Here is a 25,496-nt window from a genome sequence, read left to right on the forward strand (position 1 = left end):
TTCAAGATCATTCTGGAGAATCATTCCTGCGAACGGCCGTGCCACCTCCCGGGGAAGGGAGCGACCCCTTTGCAGAAAAAGGGGCCAAGAGAGGACAGAGGTGGCTCCGCAAATACCCCGAAGGCATCTCCATCCCCACAGGGGGACTGCCACCGAGTTCCCTGCCCTGGCTTTGGCGCTGGAGGGCAGAGCCCAGGTTTCGGTGCCAAAGCCCCTGCGGTTCCCTGGGGGCGGTGGCAGGGACCGTGGGCCCATCTTCTGCAGCGGGACCTGCAAAGCGCGGGTCCCACCAGGATTTAGGGGCTCACTAAGGATGAACGCTTGCAGCTGGTAAGCCCAGCGCAAGCAGGCTTATTACCAGCAAAGCATCCACCAGGAACGACTCCCTGCTCGGCATCAGGCAGACTCGAACCAGACAGCTGATCAAAGCCCTGTATTTTTTTTATTTTTTTTTTTTTTACATTTGAAAGGCCACTGAAAAACCAGAACAAACACGGAACTGGAGCCGTAAGAACGAACTGTGGTCTGGAAAAAAAAAAAAACAACACAGAAGTCCTCACCCACATCGCTCGCCAAAGAAAAAACGAGGTAGCTTGATGAAGTTTTGTATTCAGTATACGAAGAATGCTGCAGTGGGAGGCTGTCAGTGGGGCCAGCAGGGCAACTGCCGGCTCGCGGGGCCATCTCAGCCCCCAGCCTGCCCCTGTGGGTCCGGCAGGAGCCGAGCCCCCTGCACATCCCCACCACGAAGAGACGGCAGCAAGAGGGAAAAGGTGATTAGACTTTTAATTACCACACCGTATTGATTCTCACAGCATTTTGCAAAATGCTTGCCTAAAATTGAAGGTACTTTACCACAAGCAATTATGCTAATGTCTGGAAACAGAACCAATTTAATGGCAAAGAACAAGCTAGAAAACGCAATAAAATTCAAATGAACAACCACAGTAAGGAAATACAATATTTTCAAGTGCAATGCAAAGTCTTCTGTTGAAGACAGTTGCATGATATCTTTTTTCTTCCCTCCTAAATCCCTTCTCGGAAGAAGCCAGCTTCAGACGTGACCCGGACTGCAGCCCAGCGACCACAGCAGCCCTCCTCGTGTCCAGGCAATGGAGCGTGAGGGCAGCTGGGACCGTAGCCAGGAGAGAGGAGGGGAAAAGCTCTCTGCACATCTATGAGCTAGGCGCCCCAGGATCTGGGAAAAAGCAAATCCGGTAATGAAACCCTAGGCTCTACAATTCTAGGTTTGATAGCTACCAAAGTAGGGAAAATAAGAAGATAAAATCTTTCATTTCTTCCAGAGTCACTGTAATTGCTGTAACTTATCAGAATAACTGCAAGTCTTCACTGTTCTTTGGAACCAACTATTAATGAAAAGTATTCAATTACATAAATACAAATGTGTGTTGCATATAAGCTTTTCCATTCAACTTCAGTTTTTATTTTCAAAAAGACTTCTTCATTTCATTGCCACCACACAGAAGCAAACAGTTCAAGTCAACCTTTATGTGGTTGCTTAAAATTCCACTTATTTTGCAACTGCTGTGCTACAGCAATACATCGGTGATTCAGCACAGACCACTAAACTGAAGTGCATGCTGAAAGATGTCAGCACAAGCATACAAGATACCTACATACATACAATATACAACCTGCGGCCAGAACACAAAGTTGGTTTTTAGGCACAAAGATACAGACTACTCTTCAGTTACCGTAATACACTGGAAAGCTTCATGAGACTTCTATGTACGCATACTTCAGACCCAAGCTTCCACAACCATCTTTGTAAAAAGCTGTGAAACTATTAATGACAACCTACGATACCATAAAAGAATAGCATTTACTTTAACTTGGCAATACTCTGATCACATTCCACAACACTCGCATACCTACCCACCCACACATCTCCCGCTGACCGAGTCCTCGACATTTCTGCTTCTGCCAGAAATAGAGACTGTCCCAAAGGGCACCGGCTTCCCTAGGAGGCAGCGCGCAGCAGCACCTTGCTCCCTGGCATTTGCTTCCACTGCTCGTTACGGTCTCCGTGTCCTTCAGACCAAAGCAGATCCATTGACCTCCTCAAGTCTTTCCAGCCTGTTTTATGATTTTGTCCCCATTTCGCAAGACAAGAGCTGGTGTATTATCCCAGCAGAAGGATGGCAACCCACTCCTAAAATCTACTGGACAAAGATTTCACAAGCCCCTCACGAAATCCCTTCCACTGCTTTACCGCCCATCCTATTATTAAAATACTAAATATTAAGAAAATAACATACTTTTGTATGTATGTAGCCTATAAAACAGGCTAACCTCACCATTTCTGCAACAACTTTTCTGGTTTTTATGACTGTTCGGCCTCACTTCTCTCTTTCATAGCCTACATAATGCCCTATTTCAGTACTTCCTTGTAGGTCGCGCCTAGCAGATGCTAAGTAAGGTCTGCTCACTGCCACTGCTCTTTCCTGGACTCTTTCCAGCAGGTCCATGTACGTTCTGTAGCCCAGTGCCAGGACTGAACGCAGCATTCTGCCAAGGAGGATTACTTTACGTGCCTCATGGGCTGCAATCCTGGTTTTATATTTAGTCGTGTGACCTAGCTGAGACGTCACAGCTTACTGTAACAAGCCGGCCTGTTAGAGATGCCTGCCCCATCAGTGGTTTTCCACCCTGCATTCGTGTCCTTACTCCTGCACAGGTGTAGAGTAGTACCTCTAGTTCATGCAGATCTTTTGTAGCCCTACCCTTGCCCTCAGTGTGGTTACAGTCGTCCTCGGCGTGCAAGCTGAACACGGAGGTTCCTCACCCCGGCACTGCACTGTTAACTACAGCACTGCGCAGAAGCTGTGCAGACTCACTGGATCCAGCCCTCTGTTCTCACCCCGAACCACTGTAACTGTTCCTCGGGTCAGCTTTCCCAGCAGCTCTGCCCCCGCACGCAGCAGTTTCACCCAGGCTCCCTTTCCCTGCTGCCAGCAAGAACACACGTCAGACAGGCAGGACAACACGCGTGGTATTTTTGCACAGCCGCTCCCTGACCAACAAGGCTTATTACCCTGTAGAAAAAAAGTCAAACTGATGTGACACATTATATTGTTGACAAGCCCATACCAAGTAATATAATTTTCTCCTACATGTTTCCAAGTAATTCAATTATTTTTCCAGTAGTTTTCCAGAACATGAAGTTAAGTTGACAAATTGCCTTGCTTCACTTTCTACCCTTTCGCAACATTTCATTCTCCTGAAGGCCTCTGTTTTACCCAGTCCTGTCCGTATTCCAGTATTCTTCAGACCACCTACCACACAAATTTCCTGCAACCGTTACAGAGAAGTGGCAGACAAGTCAACCTTAAAATTTTACAGGAGTAGCGTTTTATTGAAACACGACTTACCAATTTTCTGATGGAAGATCTTGTCGAAGGTTAATTCACCCCTTTCTTCAAGGTATTTCTGCATAACACTGCGGATACTGAAAGGGAAAAGAAAAAAAAGTTACTTGAAACTGCTTCTTTCAAACAAAACAGTCAACATACTTCGGGAAAAGGGATCGCTGCAAAGAAATGCCCACGTAGGAGACCCACGCCAAGAGCAGTGCCGCTGCCGAGCCGTTGCCCCGACCGCCGCACCGCCAGCCCTCCACCGAGCCGCAGCCCCTGTCGCTGCTGGACTCACGGAGTTCAATGCTGCCACCGATTCCATGACAATTCAACCTTTGCCTAGGAATAGCTTTCCAAACATCACCTTACTAGCCTGAAATCAGAAATGGATTCTCAATACTATGATTTTATTAAGGTGGGTTTTTTTTAAGGTTCTTGAAGTTTGAGGTAACGCACACAGAAAGGCACTCTGTGCCCACTGTAAATACTAACGCCGGCACTTACTGATTGCAGAAGAGACACAGCCTACATCACGCAGCGTGATGTTCCTGGAGTTCCCATTCAACAATCTATATTTACCTACGAAGGTTTGAAAATGCCGTAAGTGACCATAAATTGGACAAAAAAGCCACCAGAGGCTGCGCGTAGTTCCTGTGCTGTGTGCCACCACACTGCCGGGGGCACAGCGGCTAGGGAGGCTTTCCCTGGGTTCGCTTTTATCCCGGTGAGGAACTTGTGGCTGAACAGGAGGGGAGCACAGGACTGCCCCGGGGCTGGAGCACCAAACGCTGGCTGATTTCCCTCAAAAAGCGCGAGGTGAGCCCGGGGACGGGGCGGGCAGGAGAAGGCAGGGGGTCGCTGCACGTCCCGGGGAGCTGCTGGGCACCGCTTCGCCTTCCTTCTCGCACCAAGTTTTGGCTTGCATCACGTAAAATGAATGTTCAAGGCAATTGAATCTACATCAGGCCGTTAACACTGCTATTGCCATCTATCATTTAGAAAATTAGCCAACAGGCTCCATTAGGGCCCCAGCTTGGCTGCAGTGCACTTAACATCTACTTTGCCTAATTTATAATGTCACCATCACTCATTTAAACCACATTAAAGATGATTTTCTTTATTTGCCAAGAAACGTCAATATTCATTTTAATATAATGGCCATAAAAATTTCATATGGGCAACGATACAGGTACATAAATTTTAAAATCAATGTGGCACGGCAGCGCTGTGTCTTGATAGAACAACTATATTGTGACAGTACTCAGCCAAAGGTACCCAACATTTTTGCTTCCCATTTTAAAATTGATATTTTCATTCATACTTGGTATTTTTATAAAACTAACCACCAACAGCCTGTACAACGTACTCACGCCCTAAATAAGGTTATTGAAATCACTCGCATTTCTACAAAACTAAGAGTGAGCACCCACTCCTTGTGAAATGCAGATTCTGAAACTGACCGAGGGCCAGACACAAGCCTACAGCAAAAGGCAATGCACTCCGAGGCCCTAAAGCCCAACCGAGGAAATAATTCTGCTGATAGTTCCCATGCATACCTCGAAGCCCCACATGAAGCACAGGCCCATGAACACCCTGACCCCCAGAGGCTGACCTCCACACCACGTTAACCAAGGACTGGGGGGGTTAAGCCCCGTTCATGGGCTCTGAGATTATGAATTATCCAGCGAAGAGCTTCCTAGCCATCTTTATTTGTTCATAAAAAAACTAGATCTGGTTTCTGAGTATTTTCACAACGTATAGAAAATACCGACTTCAAGTGAGCCCCGTTCCACGCTCAGAAAAAGCAAGGCAGTAAGAGAAAATGTATAACTGGCAGAACTACAGCCTTTGGCCCGTTCCATAGGTGAATTTTTGGAACACGCGTCCCAGCTTAGGCTGCTTACAAGGACGACCATAAACCTGCCATCCCGGCCCGCCCAGCCCCGGCTGCAGCACCAGGCGCCTCTCGTCGCTCGGCCCCAACGTCCTGTTCCCAGCTGCTCACCAGACCGTTCCTAACAGAATGAGCCCTTCCAATAACAAGGCCATGGGGCAAGCTTTCCTCCGCCGCAGCAAGTGCACGGCGAGAAATCACACCAGCATAGCCGAGCCCAGGCAGCGTGTGAGCGAAGCGTCCAGGAAAACACCGCGTAACGAGCAGACCGCTCCAGCACCTTTCCTTCTCTCCTTTGACATCCCGTGCTCCTGCCCTGATGGATAACATGTCAAAGGAACAAAACGTTTCCTCAACTAAAAAATCGGAACAAATCTGTAAAGCGCTCGCAGGCTCCAGGAGCCCGCGCTGCATTTCAGCTTCTAAACAACAGACGCTCACCCCCTCAGAAGCATTTCTCCTTCTCCATATGAATAAATATGAATAAATTACATGGAATTGATTGCGATGATCCAAAACAATGACCTTCTAATTCTCTCGCAGAAATTCAAAGTAAAAATCTTAACGAGTTCAAGAGAAACGAAGCAGAGCCCACACATCCTTCGGATGGATGGAAAATTTTAAAATAGAGCCGAGCCCACTCCACAGACAGGAAGGAAGGTGAAGGTTCCTTCTCTGCGTTGCGTATTGACCCATTAGTTGCCCTACGGGTAAACAATCTGGGATTAAAAGCCGCATTCCACAGAAAAGTAGCCATTTCTAAAAGGCTTTCCAGATCCAAATATGCTTTCAGCGCAAGCAGAGCACTAATGTGACAAGGCGACTTTCTTCAGTTCATCCCAGTTCACCGCACGATCTGCCTTAACAGCAACACTCAAAATAAGCAGAAACGAAAGCTGGCTAAAAACGAAATCCAGGGAGACTCCGAGAAACAAAAGCATATCCGACTCTGCCGGAGAAAATCCTTTGGTCCATATATTTTATTTTTTTTATTTCAGAGAGGAAGAAAACAACACACAACAAAAAAAAATTGGGAATGCTCAGTTTGCTGTCCACACGCCACGAGAAAGCTGGAGTAACAGGACAAGTACAAGGGGAAATTGAAAGACGGGCTTGAAGCGCAGTGCGAAATGCCACCCTGGACACCTCAGCCCCAGCACCAGGACCCAGCACCGCAGCTTCCGCGCCGAGCCGTGCGCCTGGGCACAACCTGCCCTGCTCCCGAGGAGCCGCACCGGGGCCTAGCGTGAGATAGCACAGAGCACGGCCTGGGGAGGACGTCTGGGGACAGGTTTTTTTATTATTTTATTATAATCCATTCCGCATCTTGATCGCTCGCAACGCGAACGGTCCCACGTGCGCCGACGGGCGCTCCGCAGCTGGACCGCGGGCTCGCGGCAGAAAGCTGCGCTCACAGAGGGGCACGCGGACAGCCCGCTCGGGTCTGCACGGCAGCCCAGGGAGCACGGGCCGCCCAGGGGCAGGCGGTACGACGGCCATCTGCGGCGTGACCAAGCTGTAAGCTCGGCGAGCAGAACAGGTCGGCCTCACCCAGCCGCCCCCCTGCCTCCCTGGCATAGGCGCGAGCCGAGGAACCCGGTGCGGGGAGCCCCAGGTGGCACCTGGGAGCCCTGGCACGGCGGCCAGCATCCCAGTCTGTCACGGCTTGATCAAAGACATCCTCCGAAAAGCAATCCCCGCCGTTCAAATATCTTCTATAATTAAAGAGCTCTCGCTGCCTACAGGCTCGCGGGATGGCGAGCTGAACGGGTGTGGACCCAGCGCGGCGCCACGGCAGCGGCACGGCACACAACGCCCACTGGGAAACACATCTGGAGAACTCAGAAGAACAAACAAAAAAAAAGAACGATGTGCTTTTTAACACGGAAAAGAACACGAGTATGGCAGGAGGACCACGTGCCCACCGTGCTCCCCCTCCGACAAGCAACACCGGACGCAGCAGAGCAGCGCGGGGCTGTGCCCCCCAGCCGCCCCCTGCCCGTGCCTGCAGCCAGAAGCACCAGCGGTGCCGCAGCAGCAGTCACGTCCACCTGCGACCCCCATAACAGACCAGTAACATCTGGCAGCTCCACCTGCACCCACAGCGACCAAACCCCAGCCCTTGTCGGGCTCGTGGCCACCGGCATCGGCCCAGCCCCGAGGGCTGAACCCTGCAGCACTCCCGCAGGAGCCAGCACGGCCAGCCAGCCGGGGGCACGACGGCCACGGGTGCGGGCGTAGGCAGAAACTAGAAGCTCCAGAGCAGAGTAAAATAAACAGCATTCACTTTGATAATTTCCTAAAAGTTCTGCTATTAATTTCGAAGATGCATGGATTCTGTCCCCGCAGGTTTGTCGCACTAAATTATGCAGGAGTTCTTCTGAAAGCATCTCGCGCCTCGGAAATGGGAAGGGTGAAGAAAGATGCGGCGGTATGTATACACATGCATACTCTTTCTATTGGAACTAGATCAAGAAGCTACTTACCGTTGACCTTCTTACTACTGTGTCTTACAGGAGCTTTTAATTATTTATCATAATAGCGCATTATTTTTTCTTGCAAATCAATACGAGTTCAGATCGGTGGGATATTATCCAGAGCAGAAATGCCCACACCAGAGCTTGAAAAAAAAAAAAAAATCCAGCCTTACTGCAAGCATTAAAGAATCATACCGACATTAAGAATGCAGTTATACTCCCTAATATATTCACTTATAAGGTGAAACAGAAAAAGGAGAACAAGAAACCAAAACAAGATGAAATGGCAGCTCTACAGGGACTGTCCTGCGGGGAGCACAGCTCAATGCTGAACTCTGCCAACATTTCCTGTATCATCTCGGGCAAGTCATAAACATCATCGGCCTCAGTTCCCCAGCCCGTAAAATGAAGCAGTGTTTCCTTTGCCCCTCTCTTTGCCAGTGCAGAGCGTGCATTCTTCAGGGCAGGTATCATCCCTCTGCCAGGTGCCCCGGCACACCGAGCTCCTGGCACACCAAGAACTGCTCTAGCGCTAATAAATGCTGCAGGAAAAGCGCTCGGTACTCAGCAGCTAAGCTCCCACTGCCTTCACCAACCTGTTGCACGCTCCCTTAGCACCCTCCTGCTCCCCTTTCAGCTCCCCACGGTGCCCCCGAGCCCACCCAAGAGCCAGACTTGCTCAGACCTCACCTCAGGCGAGAAGAAAGTCTGTAAGCCCCAAGTGTAAGGCTACCAGCGCATCACAAGTAACAGTTTCTCCTCAAACAGATTTGTACCAGTGTTTTGCAGAGCAGGCAGGAAAAAAGTCACCTAAGAGAAGGCAACAGGGAGAAGGAAGGAGGCGTCCCGACATAAAACCTGCACGATGGATTGCTAAAGGTGCTCGGATTTCCTCGTCGCATGCGCGCCCCAAAGCAGCCCCCAGCAGCAGAGCAGCCCCTGGCAAGCTCGGGGTGGCCCCCCCGAGCTGGGGGGCAGGCACAGGGGGGTAAGCATAGGGGGGGCAGACACGGGGGGGCAGGCACTGCCTGCTGCCTACGGGAAAGCCGTCAATGCCCCGCGGACACGCAGCCCGCTTCATTTGGCTTCCTCTCGGACTTGCACCCAGTTCGAAGTTCATTACGGGTTAATGCTGCTCCAAATGGTTTTGTTCTCAGTCACTGTAAAATGTGTTTTACACATCGCAACTTCTGGTCAAGCAATTCACCAGGCAAAGTAAATTCCCAGCCTATAATGCCAGCAAAGACTGCTACGGTGTCTAATCTGATCTACTTATCTATTACTTGTAAAATTCCCTATTTGAGGAGGAAACAAATCATTGGAAGACCATGAAGACGTTTTTGGACAACAATGAAATAACACGGAAAATATATAATCCTTTCATTCCTTTCCTTCCTAGCATCCACTACTACAATAACCCTGGCAGCAACGCAATATCCAATTGACTTAATTATTCTAACAGAGAAATCAAAGTGATCATTGGTACTAAATTAATTAGCGCACATGCTCGTTCTATTCTTCGTCTCCTCAGCTGATGAACAGAGCAGCAAGGAGTGAAAGGAAGCCGCCTCCTCCGTCCCCGTGCACACAGCACACACCCGCGCCCCAGACCTCACACAGGACTAGGGCCGGGCTCTGCCTTTTGCTGTCCCAGTTGCACCCGCCTCTATCCCATTTCCCGTCTTTGCACGCTCTGTAAAGTCTATGCTAAGCACGCTCCTGAATCACTTAACTGCAGCGAACTACTGCTCTTACAGTTGTCAAGGGTGATTAACAACATTTCCTACCCAAGAACCCTGTTTGCAGGGGAAGGGATTAAAGCAGGGAACGTTCTGCCACCACCCGCCTCTGGTGTGTGCATCTCATCCAAGAGCCGAGGCAGCTTCACTTATGCAAATGGTATTAATGGAGAAAGTTTACAGCCAGGGAGCCAAAAGCAAGAGCTGTGTAGCTATGATTTCAAATTACACACTCGTGTTCCTTAAGGATCATCTACATTATCACTGCTGAAATCTGAAACTAATATAAAAGCTTCTAAGCACATGCATTTTTCAGGAATAATTACACTGAATTGTAATGTCAAGGACTTGCCCTTCCACCAGAACGCTGCCACTGAGAAACTGCAAGAGAGAGAAATTGGAATGAAATCACATCTCCTCGCTCCAACGGCAATTAAGCTATTTGTCAATCATAATGTTTGGCTTTTTTCAAAAACAAATACAAAATTATTCATGTGCCAATTTTTTAAAAAAAACTTTTCCATGCCTATAAAATGTTTTAAATTTTCTTTAGAAGTAGCATTCAAGCATAAAGATTGACTGACCTACCTAAACTACAGCCCACGCTGGCTGAAACACACTGCACCTGACTGATTTATTTATTTATCATCTCAGGATGCGATTTTACAGAGACTTAAATGTTTATCTGCGCTACCCAAATTCATCCTGAAGTTGCCAAAATTGACCCAAAGATGCCAACCCGAAGGCCGCTGAACTATGACCATGCCAGAGTCAGCAAGTACATTGCGAAGCAACGACAGAATGGCACAACGCCATTATGGACAACCGTTTTTTCTTTAATAAGTGCATTAGAAAAATTTAGCAATGTTAAGACGTATCAAAGGTGAAAAGGTCAAGAAATATCTGGCCCGAGAACCAGATCTTTCAAGAACTTTTTTAAACCAGTTAGAACTAACAGAAACGTTCCTGTATTTCTTCTCCCCCAGAGGAAACAACCCTCTTTAAACAAGCGAGCATCCCTCCAGAGTCCTGCATCCCAAGCACCACAGCAGAACAAAACAAAAAAGCGTTAAATTGTCTTCACCGAGTTTTTGCACTTCGTCATGTGTTTTAAGCTCACGGTTATTCTTAGGTTCCAAAAGTAAGGGAGATGCAAGCGAAGGAACCACGTTAAAATTGATCATCGGAACAACTAGGAAAGGAGACGGGAAAAAGCTGGGGTGACAAAATGAAGACAGAGAGAGATGCAGAAGCATTTAAATAAGAACACAAACAGAATCTGAAGGAGAAGACGTGGGGAAGCCAGGCAGGGGATTTAAGAAAACAGCAGGCATAAGGAGGCTCAGAAAGGAAAGTCACCTCCCCGGCATGAACTCGGACACCCCGATAATCCAACAAGGGCTGGGAACCAAAACCAGCAAAGCCAGAGCGCTGAGCAGGAGGGCACAGCAGCAGGAGCGACGAGGTCGCCGATCTCAGAGGCCATGGAGAAGGTGGCAGCTTGATGGCACGGAAAGTGACGCTGGGGAAAGGCAGGAACCACCACGGTGTGACCAAAGGGCTGGCACGGGACAGGGGACAGGCAGGCTGGGACAGCGGGACAGTCACCCGTGCCTCGCACCACACTGACGAGACACCTTCAGGGCTACTTCAGTCAATGTAAAAGATCAGGAAAGATGACATTTTCTGCATGGAAGTGAGCCCCAAGGAAGGAGCAAGACCAGAGGTGTCCTGCAGGACTCCTGTCACAAGAGACGGGACAAGTGGCACTGGCAGAGAGACGTGGGCAACGTGTGGCAGTGAGGTAGCGTGGGTGGGCACCCGTCGGCATGGGACAGACCGACTGACCGACCGCTGTCCTTGCATGGGACTGACGGACAGACCGACCGACTGCCATCCCCCACCTCTGCCCCACAGCCAGCGCAGGGGGCAGCTGAACGCGGCTGCTCCTGACCGTGCCCCGAGCCCACAGCAGGCCCCTTCCAGCAGGCCCTGACGCTCAGGAGCACAGCTCCCCCGGAACCAAGACCCACGTTCCTCACACAGCTCCCCCGGAACCAAGACCCACGATCCTCACACAGCTCCCCCAGAACCAAGACCCACGATCCTCACACAGCTCCCCCAGAGCCAAGACCCACGATCCTCACACAGCTCCCCCAGAGCCAAGACCCACGTTCCTCACACAGCTCCCCCGGAACCAAGACCCACGTTCCTCACACGGCTCCCCCCGAAACCAAGACCTGCATTCCTCACACAGCTCCCCCCAAAACCCAGACTCGCGTTCCTCAGCGCACACTTTCCCTTCGGAAGGGAAGGCAGGGATGCAGTAACCACAACAGCAGCTGCACGGAGCTGGAGGCTGCGCTCGGTGCCTTCGTACGGGGCGTCTCCTCCGGGGTCTGCAGCGTTCAGGATTTTATCGGATTTCAGGGCAGGGAAAGGATGCTGGGGGCTCCTCGCTCAGCAGTGCCACGGGCCGAGGTAGCAGCTCCCAGAGGGGCACCAGCACCGCTCACCCTGCACAGCACCACCAGGCCCCGCAGCCGGGCACCCTGCCCCTTCCCGTCCTTCCCCAACAGGACACAACACGCTGCGAGGGCAAATTCCTGCACATGGACTGGGGGATCTGGATGGAAGCAGCTTCTCCTAACGCTCTCAGATTTTATATCTTTATGCAAGGTGTGTTTGTATGGGTGTTTATTTGGTACTGGAACGATTTCCTTGGAGAAACGAGTAGGCATGGGGTGAAGCTCTTCACATGGAAAACAGCTGTATTTTCTAAGGCCAGAAACTGCTGCTGTTACGTCAATTTAATTCAACTAAATTATGTGATTCGCTTAATGCACCTGACAGGTTCTGATAGGCTATTTTCTAATTTTATTAATCACCCAAAAAACATTATTATCGATAAGAAGCTTAATCCAGCCCATTCCACATGACTTCACCAGAACAGAAGCTAAGTTAGGGCTGCATACATTCATGTCCTGATGCCAACGTCCCAGCGTTTCGCTGAGAGCACCCCGCACTGAAAGGGCCCTGCGCAGCACCCACACGGGAGCAGGACCCCCGGCCAGCCCTCCGCTCGTCCCTCAGGTTTCAGCAAGGGAGCAGGAGCCTGAGCGCCGATCTCTTCCCACATTGCCCTCGTTTACCTTTTTTCTTAATTAAAGCAACAACACCCGAGGGAGGGTCCGTGATTAGAAGCACACGCCTCAGGTCTCAGCAGCCCCGCAGGGGACGAAGCCAGAACACCTCCGGGCAGGTCCCTGCGCTGTGCCCCACGCTGAGCCCGCCGGGGCCTCCCCGTCTACCTGAGCCTCGTGAAACCCGCCTTCAGCTCCTGCACCTGCCGCACAGGCTCTGCACGAGCACAGGTCCATCGTTTGTCTTCTAACAGGCTTAGCTTCTGCTCCACATGCTACAGATAGCACTGGTGCCCTTCTTCTAGGCTATTATCTGTTGCCTATCAGAGCTGCAAGAGGCAGGACCCCCCCTCACCGTGCACTGCATGGGCCCCATCCTTCAGCCAGGCCCGGACCCTGCAGGTCCCACTCCTCACCGCCACCGTGAGACGTGCCCACGCGGGGCAGCGAGAGGCAGGCACGGCCAGCAGCAGCCCTTCTACGTGGGCTCCATCCCCACCGCCGTCCTAGGAGCCCTACTGCTGCCCAAATCCTGCAGTCCAAGGCCAGCTCGAGAGAAAAAGCGATCGGGCTTTCTCAGCAGCCCTCGGTTCCCGTGCGTACACCAAACTACGCCAAGAAAGCCATCTTTTCACTGCCTCCTCCACCGAGCTTCTACTGACAAAGTTCGGAGGTTGAATTTCTGAACAAAACAGTTTTTAGCTACCCTCCCCCTGGACAGTTCACCGTACTCCACAACAAACACACACGTTCAGCCTTTCTCATAACGGTACTTCAGCACAACCCCAGTTTTCCCCCTCCTCAAACAGTCACCTATGAATATTCAAGCACGCCTTTTCGCCCAAGCAATACACAGATTCCAAGACAGAAGATAAGCTCCAGCCTGCGTATTTCATCATTTCTGAATATGTAAACTAGCCTTTCAAATACATCCATTACTGTGAATTGCACTAGACTAAATGCAAAATGGCTTTCTTCATCGTAACCAGCAATAGTAATTCAATGCTTTAAGAAAATAAGGAGATAAAAAACGCCGGGATAATCCAGGATACAACACAAGCCTAAGGGGCAAGTGCTGCTCTCTGAAATCCTGCTGGACAGCGCTGGCACCGGGGGGGCAGGGGCACGAAAGGCACGCACAAGTATCTCAAAAGCAACAGGTATTTTTAGCACCTAAAATCTGAGCAGATGCTCTGCTGTCTTACTGAGGTGAGAAGACACTCGCCATCCCAGAAATACTAGCTGCAGTGCGTTAGGAAGTGCGGTGCCATGGAACACACTCAGGAAGCAGCCGTCCGTTTCAAGCAGACACCTAGAGAACTCCTGGATGCTCCGCTGAGCTGGGACGCTCTGACCTTGGCACGTACAAACCCACAGCGCTCGTCCCAGGTACATGTTCACGTTGGGATCACCTCCGGCACCGATCCTCATTCCCCAAACGCTTGCCTGGTATACACCACGTGTTCAGGCATCTTCAGCTCTGAGCCAGTTTTACTTCCTTTATGCCTCGCTCAAATGTTCAGTTCAAACGGTGGGGTACCGTATAGCTGCAAAATATTAAATTGGTTTACAGCTGGAATATAAAACCGTCTAGTTCAAATCCTTTTTCCTCTACAGTTTCACAAATTACATGTCAATGAGGCTACTTTGAGCTGTTTAAGTGTCCAGAATGCTCTTTTAATTTCTTACTTCAGCTTCAAATTTTTCAATTAAATGTTTAGGAAGTATTGGAAATGGTATAACAATACCAAGAAACGGTCTTGCTTGACAGTAAAAAAAAAAAACATCTAAACATCAAGCAAAAGCCTAAGCTGTTTTGAAATTTCAGAGAACCAAGCTTCAGAAGTGCTAGTAAAATGAATCACAGCCACCACCGCTCCAAGCAGACGGAGCGAGCCTCAGTGAAGCACCACCGCCTTGCACAGCCGAAGTCACCGCGGCACAAATTCATCCGAATTAACCATCAGGCCCCTAATCCTCCCCACCGTCAACTATTCAATTCCGCGTTCAGCGGCAGCATTTCTGCGTACAGACCAGCAAACGCACGAGCCTTTGCAAAATCTGGGCCTAGCACTGCTGTGAAAACAGGAAAGCAGCACTTCTGAAGACTGCATTCACATGGCGAGGGAGACACACAGCACTTCCTGGAAGCGCCGCGCTCTCTGCACAAGCCGCATGTAAAGCAGGGTTTCTCTGGCGTCAGCACCACCCAGGGCACGCTGTTAGCCCCCCGCTGTGCCGCGGCACAACAAGGAGGCATTCCGGTCCCATGCCTGCCATCCTCCTGGCTGAGCGAATGCAAACGGATGGAGAAAGACAGACGGGAAACAATACCGGCAAACACGACGGCGCCACACCAACACGCCGGGCACTGGCAGATTAATCACAGTCAGATTTCATCAGCTTCAAAACAGACGAGCGTTTTCGTGAGGGATGCAGGGGAGAAGTTTGGCAGACCCGACACAACCGGGCAGCGTGGGCCAAAGCAGGAGCGAGGGGAGGTGGCAGCAACCGGCCGCTGCAGCCCTCGGACACCCCGACGGGAAGCCGGAGACGCCGGGTGATCCGGGTGCTACCTGCAGAGCCCCGCCACCCAACACACGCAGCTGATGCTTGAAGCCCCACAGACAAAGCAGCACCTAAAAAGATGCAAACAAAGGGATGACATGAGCGTAGTAGCAACAAATGCGAAAATTACACGAACAATTGTCAGGAAAATTTTCCCAGAGACAGCACTCTAAATGAATAAGCATAACAAGAAGGCGTTAGACAAAGCCGGAGAAAATAACGTCAAAGTAACCGAGACTGGCAGCGGAGCGGCAGGGAGGAGTTCTAGCCTTTAACTTGGAGATGCCGCAGAAGTTTGAGGAGGCTCAAGAATACGCTGAAGGACACATCAAGGAAACAACTGAAACCCAGAGAAAGAAGATGGTAACGCCAAGAGAACAAAACTGAAAAAGCGGAAGCAGTACAGGGCCGAGCAATGACTCCTCACTCCTAGTGGGAGGACATCGCTTGGGTTTTGATAACGCTCAGCACTGCAACAGGAAGAAAGCAAATCACAAACAGCTCAGGGTGGAATTGGAAAAGGAAAAACAACCCCTGTGCATTCAATAAACCTCCAAAACAAGGTAGTTGGGATAACACTAGGTAAGAAAGCAAAGAGCACAGGGGTCCCATTCTTTGGCGTGGAAAATACCTCTAGAGATAAATCGAAGATGGGACGGTAATGAGGAAAAATATCACAGTTAGAAGCGTGACTTCAGAGAAGGAAGCATCTGCAACATGTTTTTTTTTCTCCTTTTCCCAGAGGGGCAGGATTCAGAGGAAGGTAGGAGACCAAATAAGAGATCCGTGAGAAAAATAAGAATTCACGGGAAAGAGCGGTAATTACTGAAGCAGCAGGTTAGGAGAGGAGAGACGAGACGAGAAACATCTACCACACAGCGAGAGAAGTGGGAGAGAAGCCTGGAGAGATGCATGGTCTGTTTTGTTACCATGCCCTTGGTATTTGTACACCGAAAGCACCCGAAGCTCAAGTGACGTTTATAGCAAGGAAGCTTTTAACGTTAACTATCTAATTTCCTGGACTATTTTTCTCTACCTCACAATATGCAAATCCTTTTTTCAGAACAAAGAAGCTGTTGGCAAATAAGAAGAGCTATTATCGTTTTCTTCCACACCCTTTGACCAAAATAAGGGAAATCAAAATTGCGCATGGAAAAGGGAAAGAGTTCAGAAGGCTGCTGAAGAACCTAAAAAATAAGAGCGCAGTTCATTGACTCCTTTCCTCCCAAACCTAAAATGTTTGACAGCAACTCTGCAGAAAAGATTAGAGCTTGGTATTTGCTTGTCTTTCAGTATCTACGTCTTCCTTCTCATTTTAGGTCCTGTTTCTGCAGGTCATTCTGCCTTTGAGAGCCCTTCTGTCCACCCATGCAGATCAGCTGGCAAAAGGATCTTACAGGAATGTGAAATGAAAAGATACCGCAGCTCTTCCAGCTCTTGGCAGGGCTCTCAAGGAGGAAAGGAGGAAACACAGAAAGGAAGGAAAAGCAGATGACAGAGGATGGAAAAGGGGTTGTTTTGGTGTTTAAAAACAAAACAACAAAAAAAGAAACAAAAAAAAAACACCACCACTAAGCCTCTTCCTAGGCACGCTTGTCTCATTAGCGTTTTCTGCCCTCCTTCTTCCCAAGCCACCACATTTAACAGTTTCGGTGCACAAACAGCCTGAGGATGCTTCGTGTAAACTCACCAGCAACCAGCCCCTCGGCCAATAAACTCTTCACCCTCGGAGTTTATTTGCTGCTAAGCCTTGGCCTGCAGCCCCGGAATTTATCCCGCCTGCACTACAGTTACTGCCTCAGGAACAGAAAGACCCCCCCCCAAACCTCCACCGCGGTGAGCTCCCTTACTTCTTTTAGCATCTCGGCGAGACAAAACGGTGCCAGCAGGTGCACGGGGCTCCAGCACAACAGCCGCCGGCGGCGGGGCGGTGAAACCTGTGCAACTGCTGCTGGAGGAGACAACGCCGGGGCACGCGGCGCTGCCTGCCGGGGATAAACCGACCCCTCGCGTCCCTGCAAGGCGAGCGCTGCCCTCGGGCCGAGACCTTTGCACGCCGGGCACAGCAGCTCAGGGCCCCCCCCGTGTCCCACGACAGCCCCCAGCCCCAGCCCTCAGCCCGGCACTACGAGCGGCTCTAACACAGGCACAGAGAAATGAAAAATCCACTTGGAGAAAGCGTTTGACTTCAAGCCCGTGTGAGAGGAGACCTTCTGTGCGTGGTGGTGCTTTTCTACTGTTACTATATCAACCTGCATTTAAGCAGCTGATTTATATAATTTTAAAAGGATCCGCTTGCCAGTAACACACAACATTTAAGTGTACCCGACACACCACGTCTTTTTTAATGAGAGATTGAGGAAAAAAAAAAAAACGAGCAGAAACCAGCCCGAAGACATCTGACACCAGAATAACGGTCACAATTTCCTACTGTGTGAGGAAATCCCTGCTTTCAGTTAGACGCTGAGAAGTTCAGTCATTTCAAGCAACCTCGAGCCGTTTGTGGTCCCAGGCTTAGGTAAGGCTCTGTTCTCATTTCTGCCGGCGCTTCCTCCCGTTCGGCAGCCGGGGGGCCCGGCGCGGCCCCTGCCCCAGCACCACGTACAGCTCCGAGCCTCCCCCTGGGTCCAGGCTCCCGCATCCCTCACGACACATCAGTCCGGGGGGACTGCAAGCAATCATTTTCTTTCAATACTTCGCGCAATTTGCAAACGGGTTCTTCCACACGCAGCTCCGGGAGCCGCCACACGAACGTTTCAGCCCCACAACCCCTCACCTTCCTCCTACTCCACAAAACTTCCCGTTGCACCTGGCTGCCGCTGCCCTCCCTGCGGAGCCCGACGCCACCGAGGCACCCCACGGGGCGCGGGGAAACCGCCTGGGCTCTCCCAAACGCAGACCCCGGGGAAGGAGAGCAGCAGGGTGCAGGCTCCCCAGGCCTCGCGCCGTGCCACGAGGCTGTGCCCGGGCAGCCGGGTGCCCGCTGCAACAGGCAGCACCACCAGCACCGAGCGAAGCACCGCGAGCAGCCAAAGCACCGGCACGCGTAGAGCTGCGAGCGCTCCACGTACAGCGTGCTGCACCTAGGGTTAACTGCAGAGGTTACATTACACAGACATCGATTATCTTCACCAATATTTACACACGCCAGGAGAAAAACAGGCACCTTCACCTGCCCAGGAAGCCGCCTCTAACTGGGTTTGCAAACCCAACTTCCTCGGCCGAGGTTTCGAAGCCTCTGCAAGCACCGCGGAACCTGCACGCCACCCACGACCCCTGCCCCTCCGCTGCCCCCGCGCCGCAGCCTCACGGCACCGCCGCGAATCCAAGCAGCAGGGCAGAGAAACGAGCGAACAAGTGGGAAGAGGGCTTCGGCAATCCCTCGCTCGCGGCAGGCAGCTAGGCCACCGTCAGGCTTGCAAACTGCCCACACATCCTGCAGTAAATTTTGTTTTAGGATTTTTCTGTCGTAGCGCCTTGCTTGCTGACCAAATATCGAGTTTAAACGCATATACGTACGTGCACACACACAGCCACAAAAGGGGAGAGAAAGCCTCCTTTGAGGCTGAGGAACAAACAAGCGAGGCTCAGGTGATTTTATAACGTGTGGAAACCGGGGACCGTCGCGCAGAAGGGAGGCCGGTTTCACCACCGGACCCCGCGGAGACCCCGGCCCCGGGGACACCCGCGGAGCCCCGGGGACGGAGCCGGCCACCAGCCGAGCCCCGCGCTCGCCGCCGACACCTCTGCTCCGTGAGCTGCTTGCTAAGAGCCGAGCCCGTCCTTCCCCGCGCCTCGCCGCTCTGCTGTCACACCTCATGAAGCATCAAAAATAATAGCTCTGCAGAGCAAAGCGGCGAGAAGCGCCCCGTTCGGCTCCCGTTCTCTTCGGCCCCACCGTCGGACACCTCCTCACCCGCCGGGCGAGGCGTGAGGACCAAATCAGCACCGGGATTTGGGCTTTTTTTTGGGGGGGGGGGGGGGAGAAGCAGGATCCTGCACATCTTCCCATCCACGTACCGAAATAAATAAATAAGCGGCTAGACAGAGAGGTAAATAAATAAATACCCCGCCCCACAACTTGCTTCCCATACGCGCCCCAGGCCGGACCCCCAGCCCCTGACCCCGACCCCAACGGGGGGGCTGCGGCGGCGGCCCCGGGCACGGCGCGGCCGGGCTCCAGCGGCCCGGTACCGGCACCGGGGGCTCCCCGCGGGCTGCGAGCGGCACCGGGGGCTCCGCAGGGCCGGCACCGGGGGCTCCGCAGGGCCGGCACCGAGGGGTCCGGCGGGGGGGGGAGAGCCGCGGCCGGGCCCCCTCCAGCCTCGCCGGGGGGCGTCCGCGTCGGGGGCCGTGCGGGCGGTACCTGGGCTCGGGCAGGGTGATCTTCTTGCTGGCCCTGGCCGCCGGGGTGCTCTTGCTCTTCTCCATCGCCATCAGGTAGCTGACATCGGCCAGCACCGCCTCCAGGTCCGCCATGTTCCCGCTCCCGCCGCCGGGCTGCAGATGGAGGCTCCGCCGGGGGCAGCCGCCCCCGGGGCGGGGGGTGGCGGCGGGCGGGCGGGCGGGCGGGCGGCGGCGGCTCCGCCGAGCGCCTCCCGTGTGCGAGCGCGAGTGTGCGAGCGGGTGTGTGTGGTGTGTGTGTGTGTGTGTGTGTGGGAGCGCGGGGGGGCCGCCCTGCGCACCCGGGGCTCGCCGCCGGCCCTGCGCGCCCTCAGCCCGCGGCCGCCGCGGCGGGCGGGCGGAAACCCCCCCCCCCCCCCTCCGCGGGCCGGGCCGCGCCGCCCCAGCCGGGCCGCGCCGAGCCGAGCCGAGCCGCAGCGCCCCCCCCGGCCCCGCCGCGGCCGCGGGGCCCCCTCAGCGCCCGCCCGCCCCCGCCGAGCCCATGGCGGCAGCGGGGCAGCCCGGCGCGGCCGCCCCCCCCCGCGCCCCGGTCGCAGCCCTACGCGGCCGCCGGGCCCCCGCGGCTGGGCCCCGCGGCGCCGTGCGGGCAGCTCGGGGCAGGGCCGCGGGGCTGCGCGGCCATGGGGCTGCGGCGGCGGAGCGGGGGGAGCCCGGCGGGAGGGGGGGGGGGGGGGGGGGGCTGCGGCGGCGGCGGCGCCTGCGAAAATCCGGACCTGGAACCGGCGGCGGTGGCCGGGGCGGGGAGGGGGCAGCGCCGCCCGCGGGGGGGCGCCGGGAGCGGGGCCGGGGGGGGGGGGCTGCGGGCACGGCGGGCACGGCTGGGGTAGAGCAGCCCCCGTGGGGCCGCACCGCACCGAGGGGCTCTGGGGGGGGTGGGGGGTGGGCCGGGGGGGGTCCCGGGGCAGGCCGTGCCCAGCAGGGCCTGCAGGCCCCGCGGCCCCCCCGGCCGCTGCCCGAAGCGCGGCGTGAGGGAGAGCCGCCGGGGGTGGCCCCGAGACCCCCCCCCCGGGCAGGTGACGGAGCGAAGGGGGGCACCGGGGGGCTCCCAGCGCCACCCGGCCCCGGGCACAGCCCCCCCCGGCACGGTACCTCGGCTGCAGTCAGGCAGATATGCAGATCCGACCTCCTCTCTTTTCTGACTTTCTTCAAATATGTCACAAATAATTGGCTCAATGAAAGGCTAAGTCAATGACAAGTCTGAAGTTTAAAGCTCAGCTTGTTTTGAGCTCTTTTCAAGTGCCGCCACTCCTCCTTCCTACATCTTTATGAAAGTTAATGATCTGATTAAAGCAAGGTAAAGTATACAGCCGGGAGGATTTCGCCGTGCGCCTCATTACGAACCGTCTGGGAACGGCTTTTTGTTGGAAACGTTAATTTACGCCGGCACTTTTCACCGGAGGCGACCCGCAGGGGAGGTTTCTGCTCGGCTGGGCACGGCGCGGGGCGACGAGCAGCGGCTGGGGCTGGGGCACGGCGCGGCCCTCCTGTGCCCCCCGCGCCCCCCGGGTCCCCGTCCCTCCGCTGCCCCGGAGCCGTCACCCCTCGGGGTCCCGCAGGGCAGGGCTGGGAGCTCTGAGCCCCGCATCCTATTTTCACCTGGCCCAGATGCGGGACGAGAAGGTGTGCGCCTCTTCTCGTCACTGCACGCGGCTGGGGGCTTCGTGCCAAACCCTCCGCACGGGAGCAGCCCCGTGGCCGTGAAGCCATCCAGGCACGGGAGCCGCGTGCCCTCGTTGATGCTTGCAGAGCATTGTCGAGTTGTAAATGCACTAGAATACATGACACCCCTTGCTGGAAAGCGTCAGTCTACCAACCAGGACAAAAACCACAGCCCACGCCTCGTGCGCGGCATCACTTCGTAGCTTTAAAGTGCTTGAGTTCTGATGGGAAAGGCTGGCGCTGTCCAATGGTGCAAAGCAGCTTGGATCCGCGGCCATGAGGCGTGTTCCCGTTTCCCCAGGCAGGAGCAAGCACAGGTGCCCCTCACCGTGTCTGCACCCATGGGCGCGAGTGGCTCCCGCAGGCTGGCGGCCCCGCTGCAGCCCCTGCGCCCGGCCAGCTGCGGGAGGCCGCCCGGGGCAGAACGGCTCTGGCTTCCTGCACCGGGAGCGTGCGAAAGAAGCAGGAGAAGTGCAGCGAGTTGCCGTCGCTGACCTGAGCGTGTTGCTAAACAGCACCAGCGCCACGCAGTCACTCGGAGGGGAGGCAGAGCAAACCGAAACCCATTAATGCCTGCCTCGCGCTGCCGATGAAGAAGGCCCTTCTGTTTCCTAAAATATTTAAATGACTCTGCAACGATGATGATTGCAATAATGGCCAAGAAAACGCCACTTAGGGTTCATAATGCTCTCCTTTTTATTTCTGAACCATGTTTTTGCCATTATTATCTGGGTATTATTCTAATGCACGCTTCAAAACCATTCCTTGTGACAATTTCCAGGAAGTCACACTGGAGAAGGGCTACTACAGAAACCCAGCTAAGAAGCTGCTCTCCTCGTGCTGCTGTTGCGTTTTGGTTGGTGCTAGCCAGCAGGGTAGCAGCAGCTGGAACCGAAACGTTGGTGGGGCTTGTAAGAAATGGTGCTCTCTTCAACACTTGTTTAAAAAAGTGTATTTCTTACTCGTCATTCTCTAGCAGCATGTAATACACGTACATTTTGCAGCGTTATATTCGGCGGTTTTGAAGGTCACTGGGATGGGCATTTTCTTGGTTACAGACTGGAAATAAAGCTAATTATTTCCTGAAGCTGAAGAACAGGCAGCAGAACGCGCGGTGCTAACAGGCATCGCAGGGACATTCAATTCCCCAGCTCCCCAGGTGCGAGGCTGCAGCCCCTCTGGGCGTCCGTGTGAATCCCGTGTTCGTGTTTGCGTGTGTCCTGCAGCGGTTTGGTAGTGCTTAGCGTTACGTGTTGTGTGCTGGCTTCGGTATCTGTACGTGGTGTTTGTGTGTGTTTATAAACAGTGCGCTGAGTGTGTATTCCCCTGGCTGAAGGAAACCCTGAATTAATCGATGCCACGGTTAACAGAGGTCAGAATATGATACACTCGTGCACGGCCTGAATGCGCTGAAGTACCTCCTGACATTTCTGTGGATGCTGACTGATACCGTTCGATCAATTTGACCGTGCCACGGGGCCGCCGGGCCGGAGAGCAGGGCCCTGTGTGCATCCCCTGCCACAGCCAAGAAAGCCCGGCTCGTGTCCGGTGCTCCTTCCTCCCGAGCAGCGAGTTTCTCCTGCCATCTGTGTAGGATTTAAATGTTTAATTTTGCACGGCTCCACTGCGCAGGATGATGGATGATATCACAGAGTAACAAGTCGAAAGCAGATTTATCGGTGCATCCTACACTAACTCCATCACTTGGAGATAATGGTGCAAAACGGCACTACAGGATGGAGGCACGCTCGTCCTGCTGTCCTTCAGCCTGTGGAAAATCTGATAATTGCAGGATCTCTGCTGGTATGCATGGCCAGCACAAGCTATACACCCTTTGAGGGGAGTGCTCACATGGATGATTATTAAACTCATTTTTTTAATATTTCCTTTTTTTTTTTTTTTAAATATTTCCAGAAATGCACGTCGTTTTGGAATTAGGAATATTAGGCATTGATTACCTTAGTTGCCTCCATGGGATGCGAACAAGCACAAACCCACCTCGTTCCTCGGCAGCGCTGGTAGGGGATAATGCGTGTGCTGGGGATGGATCCAGCTGGGCTCCGACTCTCGGCGGTTTGCTTGTGTAATAGCCAAGCAGCGAGCTTGTCTTCTGCTGCTTGCTCTGCTGGCAGCGTTATCTGGAGTGCGATTGCTCACGTGGCTGCAAGGGGGGAGAGGAAATCTGCGCCCCACCTGCGCTCGCTGCCCTCTGCTCTCCCAAATGTCTTTGGACGGCTTCCTGCAGCGGGGCTGCCTGGGGGTAAATCAGGAACGGGAGCATCGCCCTAATGAGGTTGTGCGGGGATTCATTAGTGAGCAACCGTAAGGTGCCCAAAGGACCGCAAGGGATAAATAAATGCAAACAGTTCTTGCTAAAAATTAAGAAAACTGGAGCTGGCAAGGCAGGCGTTCTCCCAGCACTCACCTCACCCAGCACAACGTGCAGCCCACGGCTGCTGGGCTCCCCCTGGGCCACCACTGCTCTTAGCCCAGAGTCAGCGCTTTGGGGACACCAGCACAGGTAAGATGAGACCTCTCATTGCCAGCTCCCATTTGCTTTCCTTTCACTGAAAGGCCCCCCCTCCCCTTTAGCAAACAGTAAGTTCAGAGTTGCACAGCAGGTGAAGCGTGCTGCAAAGTATTGCTTAGGGGACCAGACTCACAGCTCCGCTAGTTCTCTCCTCTGGGCGAAGCAGGTTTGCAAAAGCTTGCGGCACCTCTCCAGGAGCAGGCTGAGCTTTGCGGGGGCTCCGGGGCAGCTTTGCCCCTCTGCCCACCGCACTGGTACGGGTCTGAGCAGGGGCACAGCCAGGCGGGGTGCCCCGGGCGTTCCCGTGCAGCACCGAGGCTGGGACACATCCTTAACGCACTTCTTCAGGCTGCACAAGTAAGCAGCAAGAGGCAAAATGGAAAACAACTGGAACGATTAATGGCCGTGCCTGCCGCCGCCTGTGTTCACCAACTGCACCAGAAGGAGCAGTTCCAGAGAAGGCAGCCCTGCCTTCGCTGTGCCCCTGCATCAGGCACCGGAGCCGCGGGACGGGAGCTCCCTGCCCTGATGGGGATGCGCGAGGGCTCCTCTGCAGCCCCGCCAGCTCCCCCAGCTTTCTCCTGAACACTCTTGACGAAGGTGCTGCGACCGCCTCTGACATGGAACTCACCATCATCACATTCCTTTCTGAAACTGGCTGACATTATGACGAGGCCAAGTTCTAATTAGGAAACAAAAGGTAATTAAACTATCAGAAATATTATTCACCATCAAACATTTGTGCTTGAATAGTCTGAGCAGAAATAACGACGTCCTCTGGGGACAGAGATAAGAAGGGAATGGAAAGTCACGCCGTGTCTTCAGTCTTGCATGAGGAAGCACAGGCAAGAGAGGTGGGCGCTGCGGTGTTCACATGCATCACACCATTTCTCTAACCAGCAGAAACACCCATTAGGCATTGTCCTCTCCAGATCGTCTTGAACTGACACCCCCACACAAACATCCTGCTTCCAGCCTCTCTTCGCTCTGCCGGTCCCACCTGGGCTGGGGGCTGCTCACCCACGTCTGCCGCCCACGAGGGACCTGCAGGTGAGGCTGCGAACCTCTGCCCCACGGCTCCACGCAGCCTCCCCCGGTGGGACCTCGACTTCCCCTGGTCCCACAGGGCAGCTTGGAAGAGCCCAGCGGCCCGGGGCCGGGGCAGCAGCTCGGGGAGGCTGTGTTGAGGACAGCAGGAAATCCAGTCCTTTCTGCTTTGTTTAGCGGCAATGCCTGGCTGGACTCCTGGCTCTGCTTAATACTCCAGGAGGAAATATTTGTTCCTTTGAAATTGACTGGAATGATTTAAGCAGTACTTTTTTTATCAAAATAAATTGTAAAGAAATAATGAATCTAATTCAGATGATGGCAACATCAGAATGCATTCTTCTGGCCCCTCGCTAATTAGATTGCCAACCACACAGGACATTCTCCAGTACAGATCGTCTCCTAAGAACTGGGGCCCGCAGCCTGAGCAGATGCTGGTTGTGCGGCTGTGCTGGGCACAAACCCGCACCCACACTGGGCACCCGCACCTCGTGCCGTGCTGGTTGCACCGGGCTGGCTCCCCAAAAGCTGGGAGCCGGTGGCTTGTGATGCTGCAGCCGGACTTGGTGCTCCCATTCCTTGTCCTTCCCACTCATGGGAACAGAAAGAAACCAGGAAGCATCTCTGCCCATTTCCTTTTTTCCCCCCAAAAAGAGCG

The 25,496-nt window shown here is 53.6% G+C and overlaps 1 protein-coding gene across 1 annotated transcript in view; it reads right to left on the reverse strand.

Annotated features, from left to right (window-relative positions):
- Window positions 1–19,940, reverse strand: part of GRK3 (G protein-coupled receptor kinase 3) — a 69,984-nt gene extending 50,044 nt beyond the window's left edge. The window contains exons 1-2 of the mRNA XM_066979315.1: window positions 19,565–19,940; window positions 3,393–3,469 (exon numbers count right to left, since the gene is read on the reverse strand). Of these exons, the coding sequence (XP_066835416.1) occupies window positions 3,393–3,469; window positions 19,565–19,677 (190 nt within the window). The 5' untranslated portion in view covers window positions 19,678–19,940. The remainder of the gene's footprint in view (window positions 1–3,392; window positions 3,470–19,564) is intronic.
- Between the last annotated feature and the right edge of the window lie 5,556 nt (window positions 19,941–25,496).

Source organism: Anser cygnoides, chromosome 17, assembly GCF_040182565.1.
Source record: "Anser cygnoides isolate HZ-2024a breed goose chromosome 17, Taihu_goose_T2T_genome, whole genome shotgun sequence".
Lineage (NCBI taxonomy): Eukaryota > Metazoa > Chordata > Aves > Anseriformes > Anatidae > Anser > Anser cygnoides.